The sequence below is a fragment of the Nyctibius grandis genome, chromosome 11, assembly GCF_013368605.1.
Source record: "Nyctibius grandis isolate bNycGra1 chromosome 11, bNycGra1.pri, whole genome shotgun sequence".
Classification (NCBI taxonomy): Eukaryota; Metazoa; Chordata; class Aves; order Nyctibiiformes; family Nyctibiidae; genus Nyctibius; species Nyctibius grandis.
In genome coordinates, this window is record NC_090668.1 from 26,165,296 (window position 1) to 26,181,875 (window position 16,580).

Below are 16,580 nucleotides of genomic sequence, written 5' to 3' on the forward strand. Positions count from 1 at the left end.
GGTTTTGTTCGCGAAGGGGAACCCCGGAGCATGTTGCTGCTGGCACCCTCCTTTCGTCCCGGCATGTTGCTGTCGCTGGGAGCTGTGAGGGTCTGGGGATGGTTTGGTCTGTAACACCGAGCTCTCAGAAGTCGGGGAAATCCAGGGATTAAGGTGTGGGAGTAACAAGTTCAGCCTCGCTGAGCACCCGCTGTGAAACACAACTCCTGGGTGACTGAAGGGACCGGGGCAGCCTGGGGCCTTGGACCAGAGGTATCTGGTTAACCTGCGGAGGCTCGAGAGCAGGAGAGGAAAGAGCAGGAGCCCGCCCTTCCTCCACAGCTCCTGGGGAGGTCGTGGGCTTGGGGCTGAGCCGTGAGCTGGACCGTGGGCTGACCCCCCCCAGATGCTCTGCTCCCATCCCGGCATCCATCCCGGCATCCATCCCGGCACCACCCCTGCACCCATCCCGGCACCACCCCTGCACCCACCCCTGCACCATCACTGCGCCCATCCCAGCACCACCCCTGCACCATCACTGCGCCCATCCCAGCACCACCCCTGCACCATCACTGCGCCCATCCCAGCACCACCCCTGCACCATCACTGCGCCCATCCCAGCACCACCCCTGCACCATCACTGCGCCCATCCCAGCACCACCCCTGCACCCATCCCAGCACTACCCCAGCACCATCCCTGCACCAGGGTGGCACTATCCCTGAACCCATCCCAGCACCATTCCTGAACCCACCCCAGCATCACCCCTGCACCCATCCCAGCACCATCCCTGCACCCAGCATGGCATCACCCCTGCTCCAGGCACGGTGGGGCTCAGACAGCCGCATCTTTGGACATGCCTTGGGAGGAAAGATCAGGAGGGAAGGAGTTACCCCCCATCAGTACTGCCACCACCTCCAGCACCGTGGCGGTCCTGAGCAGTGTTGGGCACAAACAGGGCTCTTTGGTACCTGGGAGTTTGGGGCTGGGTGTGATGCAGCACCCACACGCTCCTCAGACGTGTACCAGCGAGGGGTGCCCCAGCGAGCCGGGCAGAGAGCAGCCACCCCTTTTCTCTGCAGCACGGGGAGGCTGTGGGTGGGGAAAGCTTGGCAGGAGCAGTAAAAAAGCAGATTTTTGAAAGCTGCAGGGGGTGAGCAGGGGCTGCTGCCCGTCCCGCGCTGCGCCTCCCCGCAGGTTCCCGCACCATGAGCGCAGCCGAGGACGCCGAGTGGCTGCGGTGGGTGACGAAGCAGTTCGGGAGCATCGCGGGGGAGGACAAAGAAATCGACTTGGAAGAGTTCAAAACCGCTCTGCAAGTGAAGGAGGTGGGTGCTGGTGCCCGACACTGAGCTGTGGTCTCTTATTAGTTAGAGAAAATTAAGCTTAAAAATAGAATTGTGTGATGTTGTGTGAGAGAGGGAGAGAGAAACCTCGCTGGCTGTGTGAGAGCCTTTGTCCCCCTCCCCACAGTCCTTCTTTGCCGAGAGGTTCTTCACGCTGTTCGACTCGGATGGGAGTGGGACCATCAGTTTGGAGGAGCTGCTGGAAGCCCTGAGCCTGCTCGTACACGGGACCGCCACGGACAAGCTGAGATTCCTCTTCCAAGTGTATGATGTGGATGGTAAGATGATGAAAAATAGATTAATTGGGGTTTTTTTGGACCAAGATGTGATTTGCAGGGCAGCTCGGCTGCGGGGCTGGTGTCATGTCCCCTCGTAGGTTAAACACAGTTGGGTACTAGTGTAGGTTGGTCTTCACTGCTGGATCTTCACTAAAGGTGAGGGTCTGTCTGGCATAACGCTGCTGCCTTCATGCCGTGATGAAAGCACCAGAAATCCACCTGAAAGCCAGCGACTGGTGGTGTCAGGGCAGTGGTTGGACTCGATGATCCCAGAGGGCTCTTCCAACCTCATTGATTCTGGGATTCTGGGGAGCTCCGAAGCATGGGTTGGCTCTGCCAACGCCGTCGGTCCCGTCAGACCGCCTTATCCTTGACATCTCCATCGCGTTTTTGTGGGCCTTAGCACACGTGGAAATTAAACCAGCCACCACCCGAGGGTGTAGAACTGAAGCAAGTTAGTGGGGGGGTTTCTCTGGTTGTTTTTTTGAGTTGTGCAATGGATGAGGATTGTTGGACATTGGTGTCCACAAGTTCATCGAATTCTTGGGTCAAGAGGACACAGCCTCAAGCTTGGCCAGGGGAGGGTCAGGTTGGACATTAGAAAGAATTTCTTCTCAGCAAGGGTCATTAGCCATTGGAAGGGGCTGCCCAGGGAGGTGGTGGAGTCCCCATCTCTGGAGGGGTTTAAGCAAAGCCTGGACATGGCACTTAGTGCCATGGTCTAGTTGCCATGGTGGTGTCAGGGCAATGGTTGGACTCGATGATCCCAGAGGGCATGTGCCAGGCAGGGAGGCAGTTTCTGCATGGAGGGAGGCAAGTGATCTCTGCACTAAGGGTGCAGGATGAAGGTAGATCCCCAGGGCTGTCGGGGTCCCCGCTCCGAGCCCCGTGTCACCCGCGCAGGCAGCGGGGCCATCGATGCGGAGGAGCTGCGCGTGGTGCTGCGGTGGTGCCTGCGGGAGAGCGCCTTGGCCCTGCCCGAGGAGCGCCTGGCAGACCTCACCCGCGCGCTCTTCGAGGCCGCCGACAAGGACCGCAGCGGCTCCATCACCTTCGAGGAGCTCAGGGAGGAGCTGGAGGCTTTCCCAGAGGTCATGGAGAACCTGACCATCAGGTAGCTGCGGCGGCGGGTCCCTCCGGCAGCCCCACGGGGCTGTGGGTTCCCTGCGAGCACCCCCAGGAGACAGCCGGGGGGTTGTGCTCTTGGTAAGGCTCTCCTGGGGTGCCCAGAGCACGAGGTGCTGGGCAAGCACTGGGAGCAACCCAAGGGCCTCATGGTGCCGAGCTGGGTGCTGGGGGGATGCAGGGATGGGTGCTAGGATGGGTGAGGGATGGTGTTGGGATGGGTGCAGGGATGATGCCATGCTGGGTGCAGGGCTCAGGTGCTGGGATGGGTGCTGGGATGGGTGCTGGGATGGGTGCAGGGATGGGTGCAGGGATGGTGCCAGGATGGGTGCAGGGGTGATGCCATGATGGGTGCAGGGATGGTGCTGGGATGGGTGCAGGGATGATGCCATGCTGGGTGCTGGAATGGGTGCAGGGATGATGCTGGGATGGGTGCAGGGATGATGCCATGCTGGGTGCTGGAATGGGTGCAGGGATGATGCTAGGATGGGTGCTGGGATGGGTGCAGGGATGATGCCATGCTGGGTGCAGGGCTCAGGTGCTGGGATGGGTGCTGGGATGGGTGCTGGGATGGGTGCTGGGATGGGTGCTGGGATGGGTGCTGGGATGGGTGCAGGGATGGGTGCAGGGATGGTGCCAGGATGGGTGCAGGGGTGATGCCATGATGGGTGCAGGGATGGTGCTGGGATGGGTGCAGGGATGATGCCATGCTGGGTGCTGGAATGGGTGCAGGGATGATGCTGGGATGGGTGCAGGGATGATGCCATGCTGGGTGCTGGAATGGGTGCAGGGATGATGCTAGGATGGGTGCTGGGATGGGTGCAGGGATGATGCCATGCTGGGTGCAGGGCTCAGATGCAGGGATGGGTGCAGGGGTGATGCCATGCCGGGATGATGCCATGCCGGGATGATGCCATGCCGGGATGATGCCACACTGGGTGCAGGGATGGCGCTGGGATGGGTGCCGGGCTCGGATGCAGGGCTGGGTGCCAGCCTGGGCGCAGAACTGCCCCAGCTCCCCCCTTCCCTTGGGCAAACAGCCATCTGCTGCCTTTGCCCCCAGCGCCGCGAGCTGGCTGAAGCCCCCCCAGCCCCCCGAGAGGAGCCGCCGGCCGCGGTACCTGACCCGGCCCTACTGGCACAACCACCGCAGCCAGCTCGCCTGCCTGGGCGCCTACGCCGGCCTCAACCTCCTGCTCTTCGCCCTGGCCGCCCTGCGGCACGCCGGCCTGGGCGCGTGGCTAGCGGTGGCCCGGGGCTGCGGGCAGTGCCTGAACTTCAACTGCGCCTTCCTGGCAGTGAGTGCGGGTGCCAGGAGCGACGCCGAGCTCGGGGGGGTGATGGGGTGAGGGTGACCGGGGCTATTGACAGTCACCTTCACGCGGGGACCTTACCCCTGGGCCAGGGGCTCCGTGGGGGGAGTCCCTGGGGACTTCTGCCCTTGTGGGACCAGGGTGTCCCCTCTGAATAATTATGGATAAATAAGGGGTTTGGGAGGCTGGGGGCTCTTTGGGACAAGGGCACTGGTGGCACCCTGCAGGTGGGGCCTTGATTTCTGCCTCTGGGTGCTCTCCAGGCTGACACCCCGGCTCTGCAGCCCCAGGGGACCAGCTCCTGGCTGAGCCCCCCAGCATCTCCGATTGCCCCCCTACATCTCCAGTTGCCCCAGCATCTCCAATTGCCCCCCAGCATCTCCGATTGCCCCCAGCATCTCCGATTGCCCCCAGCATCTCCGATTGCCCCCAGCATCTCCAATTGTCCCCCAGCACCTCCGATTGTCCCCCAGCATCTCCAATTGCCCCCCAGCATCTACAGTTGCCCCCCAACATCTACAGTTGCCCCCCAGCATCTCCGATTGCCCCCAGCATCTCCGATTGCCCCCCAGCATCTCCAATTGCCCCTCAACTTCTCCAATTGCCCCCAGCATCTTCAACTGCCCCCAACATCTCTGATTGCCCCACAGCATCTCTGATTGCCCCCAGCATCTGCCTCTCTCCCTCTCCCGCAGGTGCTGATGCTGCGGAGGTGCCTGACCTGGCTGCGAGCCACCCCCGTCGCCAAGGTTTTGCCCCTGGACCAGCACGTTGTGTTCCACCAGCTCGTGGGGTACGTGGTGCTGGCGCTGGCGGCCGTTCACACGGGCGCCCACGTCGCCAACTTCAGTAAGTAGCAGCCCCGGGGCAGGGGACACCCTTCGGCTGCCACGGGTTTATCTTGGGCAACACCCGCTCTGTTCTGCCCCACCAACCCTGCGGGGGGGTCCCCCCTCCCAGTCCCTCGGCTAAAGTGGAAAGTGCCCCTCGGTGCAGGGGGCATCACCCACAGGGCGCTGAGGAAAAGCTGCAGGGGCCTGGAGCGAGGCCTGAGGGGGGGATACTGGTGTCCTGGGGGGCTGCAGGTGTCCCAGGGAGGGGATGCATGTGTCCCAGGAGGGATGCTCGTGGTCCATGGAGCGGGGATGCTCGTGTCCTGGAAGGATGCAGATGTCCCAGGGAGGGGATGCTCGTGTCCTGGGGGGATGCTCATGTCCCAAGGAGGGTGATTTGAGGCCTGGCGAGGGGGTGCCCATGCCCAGGGAGGCTGCGAGGCTGCAGGCAGGGTGCAGGCAGGGTGCAGGCAGGTGGAGGGTGCGTGCGGTGCCGCACGGTCTGTGTTCTGGCATCCCCCTCTAGTGGCTTCCCAGCCGGGCAGCGAAGGCTCCTGCTCCCCCACGCAGCTCCCCAGTGGGGTCTGCGCCCCCCAGCCCTGCGCCCCCCAGCCTTGCACTCCCCAGCCTTGCACCCCGTGGCCCTGCACCCCACAGCCCTGTACCCCACAGTTTGGTGGGTGCAGCAGGAACTCGGGTGGGTGCCGTGGGTGCCCGCGCTGACCGCCGCCGTGTGCCCAGGCAGGCTGGCGCAGCGGGACGGGCACCCCGCCCTCGCCCAGTACCTGCTGTCGGCGCAGCCCGGCACGGGGGGCCTGGGGGGCACGGCCTCGCAGACGGGGCTGGCGCTGCAGGGGCTGCTGGCCGCCATGCTCGCCTTCTCCAGCCCCTGCGTCCGGCGGAGCGGCCACTTCGAGGTGGGTCCCGCGAAGCCCCAGCGGTGCCCAAAGCTGCTCCGTGGAACCGGGGCGGGCGGGTGGGTGCCCGGCTGGGTGCTCACCACGCAGCACCCGTCAGCTGCACCGGTTTTGGTTCGTCCTCAACCCCAGCCTCGCCCCCCACTCCTTGCCCGCAGATCTTCTACTGGACCCACCTCTCCTACGTCTCCGTCTGGACCCTCCTCCTCCTCCACGGCCCCCACTTCTGGAAGTGGTTTGCGGTTCCCGGCTGCCTCTTCGCTCTGGAGAAGGTGGTCAGCTTGGCTCGGCGGCGTGCTGGGGGGCTGCACATCGTGGAGGTCAACCTGCTGCCCTCCAAGGTCAGCCCCCGTGGGGGTCCTGCACCCCTTCCCACCTCCCAGTTTGAGGCCAGTTCGAGGTGATTTCTTTTTGATAGCGCAGCTGGGCAGAGAATAGGAGAATAAAACCCTTCCTTAGGTCAAAGCTGTAAGTCCATCTTGTGCTGGCCGCTCTCCTTGTCCCCTAGGTCACTCACCTGGTCATCGAGAGACCCCAGCATTTCCACTACAAGCCCGGAGACTACGTCTACCTGAACATCCCGGCCATTGCCACCTACGAGTGGCATCCCTTCAGCATCAGCAGCGCTCCCGAGCAGCAAGGTCAGCGCCAGGATGATGTTCTGCATCACCAGGATGATGTTTTTCATCCCCATGATGATGTTTCATGTCACCAGAATGATGTTTTGCATCACCAGGATGATGTTTAGCTTCACCGGGATGATGTTTTGCATCCCTGAGATGATATTTTGCCTTACTGGGATGATGTTTACATCATCGGGACGATGTTTTGCATCCCCATGACGATGTTTTTCATCCCCATGATGATGTTTAGCTTCACTGGGATGATGTTTTGCATCCCCGTGATGATGTTTTGCATCCCCAGGATGATGTTTTGCATCACACAAGCCCCGTCTAGGTGGCTGGGTCCCCTCTGAGGGTCATGCAAGGAGGTGTCCGTGCCCACGGAGCAGGGCAGCATGTGTTCATGCATGCCTCAACTCACCCACCTCCATCTCTGCCTGTACACAAGTGCTGTATAAAAACATGCTCGGGTTATTTCAAGCAAGGCGTGGGGACCAAATGACACCCAAGTGCCCTGCCTGGCTCTACGGATGCCCAAGGTTTGGGGTTTGGGCTTCACCCAGGTGTTAGAGCAAGCCCAGTCCCCTGCTGCAAGCCCGGGGCTGATGTAAAGGATGTCGGTGGGGATCACTGCCGGGTCCCCAGGGATGTAGGATGCCCACCCACCGCTCTGCTTCACCCCACAGAGACCCTCTGGCTGCACATCAGGTCGCTGGGCCAGTGGACCAACAAGCTGTACGAACACTTCCAGCAGCCCGAACCGCCCAGCGGGAGCCTGGGGGGGACGAGACCCCAGCGCTGGGCGCAGGTGGGTGCGGACGGGGCTCGGCCTTTGGCAACCTCAGAGCTTGGACCTTACAACGAGCACCCCCAGCCAGTGACGCCTTGGCCTTGGCCTTCCAGGAGGGTCTCTGCAGTGGGGCCAGCTCGGAGGGGGTGTCCGTGGCCACTGGTGGGGACGGAGCCGTTCAGCTGACGTCGTATAAAGCCACCGGCGCTGCTGCCCCGGGAGAGGAGGACCCGCCGGCGGGGGGGGTGAGCACACGAGAAGCTCTCAGGATATTGATTGTGTCTGGGCTGGAGGAGCAGTGCTTGCAGATAATGAATTTACAGGCGTCATTTTTAATGAGTTTCTCTCCCTGTCCCTCTTTTGCTGCTCTCTCCCCCCTCGTGAGCAGAGGTTCCCCGCGCCTGCGCCCACTGCCCAGGCCAGCACGGTCGCTGCCAACCTCTTACTCACCCCCCAGCTGGGTGGGATGTGGATAATTGCCTTTTTGATCAATACTCCAATCGATAACGTCATCAGGTGCCACGTTCCTGGCGTTGGTGGGACGTCCCACCACAAGCACAGGCACCACGCTGGGCTTGGCTGGAGCAGCACCCTGGGGCTGACCGAGGGATGGGGCTGGCAGCGTGTGCGGCCCCGATAAACCCAACTGGGGAACCCCCCTCCCCAAAAAAGCAAAGCCAGGGAACAGGCAGGGTGTGCAGCTGGGGAGGAGGAGATGGTCCCAGCTCGCTCTGCCTCGCAGGTCTCCGTCGGGCTGGGTGAGACCCATCGGCTCTGCAGCGTCAAGGTGAGGGATCCCGCGGTCCTTCCCTGGCTCTGGTGAGCAGGGCTGTGCCCAGCGTCCCCAGGGGACCCACCCGTGTGCCCAGCCACCCTACATGTGTCACAGAATCACAGAATCACACAATCTTTTTGGTTGGAAAGGACCTTTAAGATCATCGAGTCCAACCATTAACATAACGCCGCCAAGGCCACCACGTGTCCCTGGTCACGGGTGGTCCCGGGGGGCTTCATGCTCCTGCCTGGCCCTCTTCTCTGCCTCTGCTCCCATAAAACTCCCAAAAAAGACCCCAGACTCTGCCTGGGCTCCCTAAGCGTGCAGCACACCCTGCGCGCTGCTCCTGCCCGCAGCCTGGGAGTTGTTCTAGCACCCACCGGCTGCTGGGTTTCTCCCCGAGGTTCTCGTCTCTCCTAGTGCTACATCGATGGCCCCTACGGGACCCCGACGCGGCGGATCTTCACCTCGGAGCACGCCGTGCTCATCGGCGCGGGCATCGGCATCACCCCCTTCGCCTCCATCCTGCAGAGCATCATGTACAGGTTGGTGCCGCCGCGGTCGTGATCCCCGATACGAGCCCTGACACGGCTTTGGGGGGCACAAGACCTAACGTGTGCCATGGTGGACCCATCCTCTGACACCTCTCTGTTGGCCCTCCTCACTGCTGCCCTCGGGACCGTAACACACGGCCCCCAGACCCACCGCTGCGTCCTCACTCGGTGTCAGGGGACTTCTGCTGCAGGGACCCCGCTGGCAGGAGGTTGGCCATGGGCATGGGCCAGAGCTGGTGGGGAATGGGTGCCCGGGGTCTCCCTGGGTGCTGGGGCAGGCAGGGCTGCGTCTGCCCGTGCAGGTACCGCCGGCGAAAGCGGAGCTGCCCCAGCTGCCACCACTCGTGGTGCGAGGAGCTGCGGGACGAGGAGATGACGCTCAGGAAGGTAGGAACGGGCAGAGGGGGATGTGGGACCCAGGTTGGCCCTGGGGACAGGGGCAGAGAGCCCACGAGCATCCCTCCCCGTCCGGGAGGTACGGGGCGGTGGGTGGCTGGATTTGCCCCCCGTGCTGCCTGCGGGCTCTGAGGCAGGGGCTGCTCTGTCCTGTCAGGTTGACTTCATCTGGATAAACCGGGACCAGAAGCACTTCGAGTGGTTCATCAGCCTGCTAACGAGGCTGGAGATGGAGCAGGCGGAGCAGGAGACGGGAGGTGAGTGGGAGGCAGGGCCTGGCCAGCACAGCCCCCATCCCGGGGGTGCCCAGCCCGGCCCAAGGCTGGACCCTGCCCTTGAACGCCCAGGGCGGTTCTTGGAGATGCACATGTACGTGACGTCAGCCCTCAGCAAGAACGACATGAAGGCCATCGGGCTGCAGGTAGCCCTGGACCTGCTGGCTGCCAAGGAGCAGCGGGACTCCATCACGGGGCTGCGGACCCGCACCCAGCCCGGCCGCCCCGACTGGAGCAAGGTGAGGGCTGGCCCTGCCCCGCCACCAAAATCCCACCCGTGGGACGGGAGCCACGTCCCCCAAACCCACTCTTTGTGGGGGACACCACAGGAGAGCCCGTTTCGGAGTGGGAGGATGCCCCGGGGTGCCCAGCCCCAGGGAAGCCTCTCCCTCCCGTGGCCCTGCCACCGCCGCCTCCTCTCCCCTCGCCTCCGCCCCAGGTGTTCGGGAAGGTGGCGGAGGAGAAGAGGGGCAAAGTCCAGGTCTTCTTCTGCGGCTCGCCGGCGCTCGCCAAAGTCATCAGGGCGCACTGCGAGCGCTTCGGCTTCCGCTTCTTCAAGGAAAACTTCTAACCACGGGCCCTCACCTCCCTGCCCCTGCCAGCCCCGATGCGGGGTGATGGGCTCCAGCGGCCGGATCCTGCTGCACCGCCCGTGTTGGCTCCCGGCTGCTGCTTGATCAGAGCTGGGGAGGGTGGGATGCATGGCGAGCAAGGGATGGGGAGGGGAGGGGGCTGAGCTGGGCCCACGGGGCTTTGGGGTGGAGTGGGACAGGGTCCTGAAGGGGATGGGGTCCTGCAGTCCTTTGGGGTGGAGGAGATGGGTGTCCAGGAGCATCTGTGCAGGGGTTTTGGGGGGGCGCAAGGACCAGTGTCCCAGAGCACTTTGGGGTGGAGGGGGATGAGGCCCTGGATCACCTTGCAGGGCTTTGGGATAGAGGGGTGGGGTCCTTTGGGATGGAGCCCTTTGGGATGGAGGAGACGAGTGTCCTCCATTGCCTTACGGGGCTTTGGGATGGAGGGGACAGGGTCCTGGAGCCCTTTGGGATGGAGGGAACGAGTGTCCTGGGGCACCCTGCAGGGCTTTGGGAGGGAGGGGACAGGGTCCTGCATCACCTTGCAGGGCTTTGGGATGGAGCCCTCTGGGATGGGGTCCTCTGGGATGGAGGGGATGGGGTCCTCGGGGATGGAGGGGATGGGGTCCTGTGGATGGAGGGGATGGGGTGCTTTGGGATGGAGGGGATGGGGTGCTTTGGGATGGAGGGGATGGGGTCCTGGGGACGGAGGGGATGGGGTCCTGGGGACGGAGGGGATGGGGTCCTCTGGGACGGAGGGGATGGGGTCCTGGGGATGGAGGGGATGGGGTCCTCTGGGATGGAGGGGATGGGGTCCTCTGGGATGGAGGGGATGGGGTATTTTGGGATGGAGGGGATGGGGTCCTTTGGGACGGAGGGGATGGGGTGCTGAGGGAGGGGATGGGGTGCTTTGGGATGGAGGGGATGGCGTCCTCTGGGATGGAAGGGATGGGGTCCTTTGGGATGGAGGGGATAGGGTCCTCTGGGACGGAGGGGATGGGGTATTTTGGGATGGAGGGGATGGGGTGCTTTGGGATGGAGGGGATGGGTGTCCCGCAGCACCTCGCAGGGCTCCGGGGTGGCGGGGCCGGGGTCCCGCAGGAGCCCACCACCGGAGCGGTGCCCACAGGAGGGCACTGCAGCCTCGGCAACCAGGGCCGGGCCGGCGGTCGGGGCCGGGTCTGCGCTGCCCTGGGCCCCCCTGGGCCCCCCTGGGCCCCTGCCCGAGGGTAGACCTGTCTGCCCCGAGCCCCACCCTGCACCCCGGGACGGGGTCAGCTCCAAACCGCTGGGCCCCAGGGTGCGGGGGTGGCCCCAGGGTGCGGGGGGGGGTCCCCACGCGTGGCTGGCAGCAGCGGGGACCCACCACTGCTCAAAATAAATGCTTGCGTGAAGCTGCCATCGCTGGCAGATTTATACGGGCTTTTATGGGCCACCTGGGCAACACGGTGATGCTTTTGTGGAAAAGCAAATAAAAAGAGAAGATTAATGTAGATGAGACACTTGTCTGATGGCAAAGTCACCCGTGGGGACAGCAAAGTCTAACCCGGAGGCGCTGGAGCAGCTCCGGCCATCCCGGCACGGCCAGGGCATCGTCCCGGCACGGCAAGGTGCAACGTGGGTGCCGAGGGACCCGCGCCCTGACTCACAGCCTGAGTGAGGCAGAAACCCCCCAAAATGGGGACTCGCACCTTCTTGCCCTTGTTTTTCTTGCAACCCCAGCGAGCCGCTGCCGTAGCCCCTCCTGCCCGAGGTAACCCCTGCAGGGGGGTGGCAGGTTCGCTGGGGTGACACCCAGGACCCCCTGTGCCATGCCATCAGTCCGCTCCACTGGCCTCATCCCAGACCCGCTGGGATGCTGGCACAGAGACTTTATCACTGAGCCTGAATCAGGATGGATTTGGGAGGCAATCGGCCCCAGGGATATGGTGAAATCTGGAGCCAGAGAGGAGAAATCATTTGGGGTGGGGGCTGTGACACAAACTCCGTGGCCAAATCTGCTTCAGACAGCACGAGGGATGTGTTGGGTGATGGGGTTACGTCCAGGGCTGACATGTGACATGAGATGGAGCCAGGCTCTTCTCAGTGACATCCATTGACAGGACAAGGGGCAACGGGTGCAAGCTGGAACACAGGAGGTTCCACATAAATATGAGGAAAAACTTCTTTACAGTGAGGGTGACTGAACACTGGCACAGGCTGCCCAGAGAGGTTGTGGAGTCTCCTTCTCTGGAGACATTCAAAACCCGCCTGGACACATTCCTGTGTGACATGGTCTAGGTAATCCTGCTCTGGCAGGGGGGTTGGACTCGATGATCTCCAGAGGTCCCTTCCAATCCCTGACATTCTGTGATTCTGTGTCTGTGATGGGTGCAGAGACAGCGACGAGCTCTCAGTGCCCCGTGAACATGCAGCACGGGGTGAAGATCTAAAGTCAAGTGTCATTTTTTCTTAGCCCTGGCTGATGTGGGCTCTTCACCTCCTCGATCAGCAGCAGCACGGACACGTAGGGCAGCTCAGGGATCTGAGCTCCTCCAGCAGGAGCAGTGTGGGAGGGGGGTTCCCTTTCCTCTCCATCCCACCGCATCCCTCTGACGACGTGTGCCCCCGCTTCAGCTCGCTCTGCAAAGAGCCTCCTCGGCTCTGCCCTCCCCATCATGGCTCCACGTCCCTTCCACGCTTCATCTGAGGAAACCAAGCTCAGGAGCTTTTCTAGAGACCCACACTGCGAAAAGGAGCCTGGATGTGACCCCAAACCCACAGGCTGATCCTCTGGGGGGGGGGCATGGACCAGGGCACCCGCTCACCAGCATCGCAGCCCATGCGCTGTAATTAAGGGGCTGTTTCAATCAGGGGATGATGTAAGATCCTGCTCGCCGCATCCGAGGGAAAACCAGGACAGCTGCAGCCTCCTGGGGCTTGCAGGGACAGAAACACCCGGAGTTACGGTGTTTTAGGGATATCTTGCAGCTACACTCCTGTACTCACCCGTTTATGCCCATATATCGTCACCAAAGACGCCAGGATAAAAAAATATAGCTGTACGTGGCAGTGTCACATGGCCGAGGCAAACACACTCGTCTCAATCCTAAAGAAGAGTTAATTACATCTCCCCCTTCTCCCTACGTTTCGAAGCGATTATAAACAGAATGAATCATTATGTGGCTGCTGATAAGCATCGTCATCCCGCATCCCCGCTGAATTGCAGCGTGCCCAAGTGCTGCAAGTAAAAAAAAGTGAATTTAGCTCTTTTTGAGCATTGTGACACCAGGGCACCCAAAGCAGAAGGATTTTTGGGGGAGAAATAATGCAAAACACCCAAGAAAAGGCGATGCCACGCTGGTGTAAACACGCAGCCGTGCTTTCAAAGGGCAAAAGGGTCTTGCGAGCCGGGTGGGCTTTGAGTTTTATCTTCCCATTAGACGAAGGTGTCGGTGTTTGGGGACAGAATCACAGAATCAATGAGGTTGGAAGAGCCCTCTGGGCTCATCAAGTCCAACCATTGCCCTGACACCACCCTGGCAACTAGACCATGGCACTAAGTGGACACGGAGATGTGCAGCGTGGCAAGGTGCCCACCAGCACACATACCTTTTGCAGTTGTGTATATGGTTCTTCAGGAGGAATTTGGTTGCTCCTCCTGTTTTTGGGGGCTTGCAACGTGCACCTTCCCCCCGGCATGATCCTGGAGTGTTTTCCATCACCAGCGGGCAAGCTGATGCTCAGCAGATGGTGGGGAAACTCTCTCCAAAGAGGGCTGGAAGACAGCATCAAGGTCAGCGCTGACACGCTGAACACCGAGCTGCTCACATCCCAGCCACGGCGATGAAAAATTAATGAATTTCTTCCCTTTCCATCCAGCAGAAGCTCCGTCAGCTGCCGGTTTTTTTCCCCCTCTCGCCATCTCCGGTTCGTCGGATGTTTCCTTTGGATCTGAGGAATAAATGATTAAAAGATGTGAAAGTTGGGGAAGGGGGGGGGGTTGCTGGTGTTCATGGGGTTTGGGGGCTGGAGCAGCGGGGTACAGGCAGCGTCAGCTCCTCAGCCAAACCATCCTCATCTGGGATGCCCAGAGAGGGGCTGCTCCCTCCAAACCCACCTTGTTTTGGGGTTGTTTTTCACATTAAAGCAACAGGAGGCTCCGAATGAGGAGCTGGGAATGCAGGGGGTGAGGCTGGATAATGATACACCTCCTGATTAATGCCTTCCCTCGGCTGCCTTCATTATTGTGATTACTCCCGGGCTGTAGCATAGCAACAGCTAATTGTTGGTTGGATGCAAAGCGCATAATTCCCTGTATTAAAATTTTATTAAGATATAATTGCATTCATCTCGCAGCAGCGGATGCTTCAAAGACGCCGAGAGGCAGCAGCGCTTGTCGGGGCTCCGCTGTGTTCACCCCGAGCCACCGCTCCCCCGGCGCAGCCAGAGAGGGGAAAACCTTCAAGAAACTGTATTTATTAACAGTATGATCACACTTGGCATATTCTATTACTAAGTAGTCGTGGTACATAGATATTATTCACTTAAGTAATCAATCACTGCCAACAAATTACAGGATACGGGGAATGGAATTAGCAAAATGAACTATGGATGTAAAATTCATCTGAAATTCGATTTAGGAGCAACATGAGCTGTCAATTAGGCTGCCCAACTGTTTGAGCATCGTTTTGTCTATCAGAATTTTTAGATAAATGTAATTAACGTTTGCTGTTAAATTGTTGTTGATTTCATTGATATAATTATTCTGCGGCTCCTAATATTTTGCTTGGATGATATCACAGAATCACTGAGGTTGGAAGAGCCCTCTGGGCTCATCGAGTCCAACCATTGCCCTGACACCACCATGTCAACTAGACCAGATATCTCATTAGCTGGTGGCTTCTAATTAGGCAAACGAAGGACCGGTGGTGATTGCTGGGTCTTCTTGTTCCCTCTGCCTGGTGGGGCAGGGCAGGGAGATGCTCCAGGGCTGGGGGTTGGGTCTGCTGCTTTTCCGTGCTCCCTCCGGGGCTGGGGTGCTCCCCAGGTCACAGGCAGCCCCTGCTCACAGCCAAGAGTTGTTTTTCCCTCCGAAAGAGAAATATTTTTGCCAGCCACATAATTCCCACGAGTTACTTTTAACAGACACAGCTTTCCCCCTCCAGCTCCACGGAGTTTGCGAGGTTATAAATCAAGCTGATATCTGACACACAGGCCTAACCCTGCCCCTACTGCGGCCGATGGAAATGTTTCCACTGACGTCAGCGGGATTGATCTCTGCGCACGGACTGTTTGTTCCCGAGGTTTTTAAGAATTCATCTCCTCCTTCCATCGCCAGAGACAGAGAGCAGCAGTGGAGGTAGAGGAGCCATCTAATAACCACATATTAATACATGAATCACCAGCTTAGAGCCCAGTGCAGGAGAGGCTGGGAGGAGAACAAGTGAGTGTGGTGTTGGGCTGGGGGGAAGGAAGGATTTCAGAGACAGCAGCTCATCTGGAACAAGATACTAGTTGCAATGTAAATGTTTTTATGCTGGCATCCCATACCTGGACACCTCATTTTCACTATTGAAGGAAACTGTCAATTTTTTTTTCATTTAATGCTACCTCCTGTACAGCACTTCAAGAACTTCTTGCCTGAAAGCAGAAAGATGAATTCTGCTCGACCTATTACAGCCGCCCAAGTCTGTACGAGCATCGGTGGAATTTTGAACTCATTTGCAATGGAAATTTCTCGGCGCGGCTGGCTCCGCTCGCACGCTCCCTCTGAGCACAAAGAGGAACAGCAGAAGGCAACAACCTTTCATTATCTTAAAATCTCTTTGCGTTTTACCCTATGATTTTGTTTTCACGGCGTGTGACAAATAAGACATAACTTAGACAAAGGAGCGGGGTGTGTATGTGCCTTTATTGCCATGGAAACAATCTTTGGGCCAAGCTAAAAGAATAATTCTTTTAAGACTGATCCTGCTTTGCAAAGCCACCAGAATCCCAAGGTTTGAGAAGTCCTGGCAGCACATGACCTTCACCAGCTCATGCAACACACAGAATCCCAGAATCAATGAGGTTGGAAGAGCCCTCTGGGCTCATCGAGTCCAACCATTGCCCTGACACCACCATGGCAACTAGACCAGGGCACTAAGTGCCATGTCCAGGCTTTTCTTAAACCCCTCCAGAGATGGTGACTCCACCACCTCCCTGGGCAGCCCCTTCCAATGGCTAATGACCCTTGTGAGAAGAAATGCTTCCTAATGGCCAACCTGACCCTCCCCTGGCCAAGCTTGAGGCTGTGTCCTCTTGTCCTAGCGCTGGTTGCCTGGGAGAAGAGGCCGACTCGCACTGCGCTACAACCTCCCTTCAGGTAGTTGTAGACTGCACTAAAGTCACCTCTGAGCCTCCTCTTCTCCAGGCTAAACACCCCCAGCTCCCCCAGCCGTTCCTCGCAGGTCAGACCCTCCAGACCCTTCACCAGCTTGGTCGCCCTCCTCTGCACTCGCTCCAACACGGAGCTGTTGGAGCGAGTCCAGAGGAGGCCACGGAGATGCTCAGAGGGCTGGAGCCCCTCTGCTCTGGAGACAGGCTGAGAGAACTGGGGCTGTTCAGCCTGGAGAAGAGAAGGCTCCGGGGAGACCTTCTAGCACCTTCCAGTGCCTGAAGGGGCTACGGGAAAGCTGGAGAGGGGCTTTTGACAAGGGCATGGAGTGACAGGATGAGGGGGAACAGTTTTAAACTGCAAGAGGGGAGATTGAGATGAGATATTGGGAAGAAATTCTTGGCTGTGAGGGTGGTGAGAGCCTGGCCCAGGTTGCCCAGAGCAGCTG

The 16,580-nt window shown here is 60.0% G+C and overlaps 1 protein-coding gene across 1 annotated transcript; it reads left to right on the forward strand.

Annotated features, from left to right (window-relative positions):
* Positions 1-1,185: 1,185 nt before the first annotated feature.
* Positions 1,186-9,773, forward strand: NOX5 (NADPH oxidase 5). Its single transcript, XM_068410618.1, has 15 exons — positions 1,186-1,305; positions 1,451-1,601; positions 2,505-2,715; positions 3,790-4,024; positions 4,735-4,888; positions 5,614-5,789; positions 5,948-6,130; positions 6,298-6,430; positions 7,099-7,220; positions 7,918-7,989; positions 8,398-8,522; positions 8,834-8,918; positions 9,085-9,184; positions 9,275-9,441; positions 9,642-9,773. The coding sequence occupies exons 1-15, from the start codon at positions 1,186-1,188 to the stop codon at positions 9,771-9,773; spliced, it is 2,166 nt and encodes a 721-aa protein (XP_068266719.1).
* Positions 9,774-16,580: the final 6,807 nt, after the last annotated feature.

Coding starts and splice junctions, on each gene's coding strand:
- NOX5 (XM_068410618.1), top strand. CDS start 1,186: ATGAGCGCAGCCGAGGACGCCGAGTGGCTGCGGTGGGTGACGAAGCAG. Junction 6,431..7,098: donor CAGCGCTCCCGAGCAGCAAG/GTCAGCGCCAGG, acceptor TTCACCCCACAG/AGACCCTCTGGCTGCACATC. Junction 7,221..7,917: donor GACCCCAGCGCTGGGCGCAG/GTGGGTGCGGAC, acceptor GGGGAGGAGGAG/ATGGTCCCAGCTCGCTCTGC.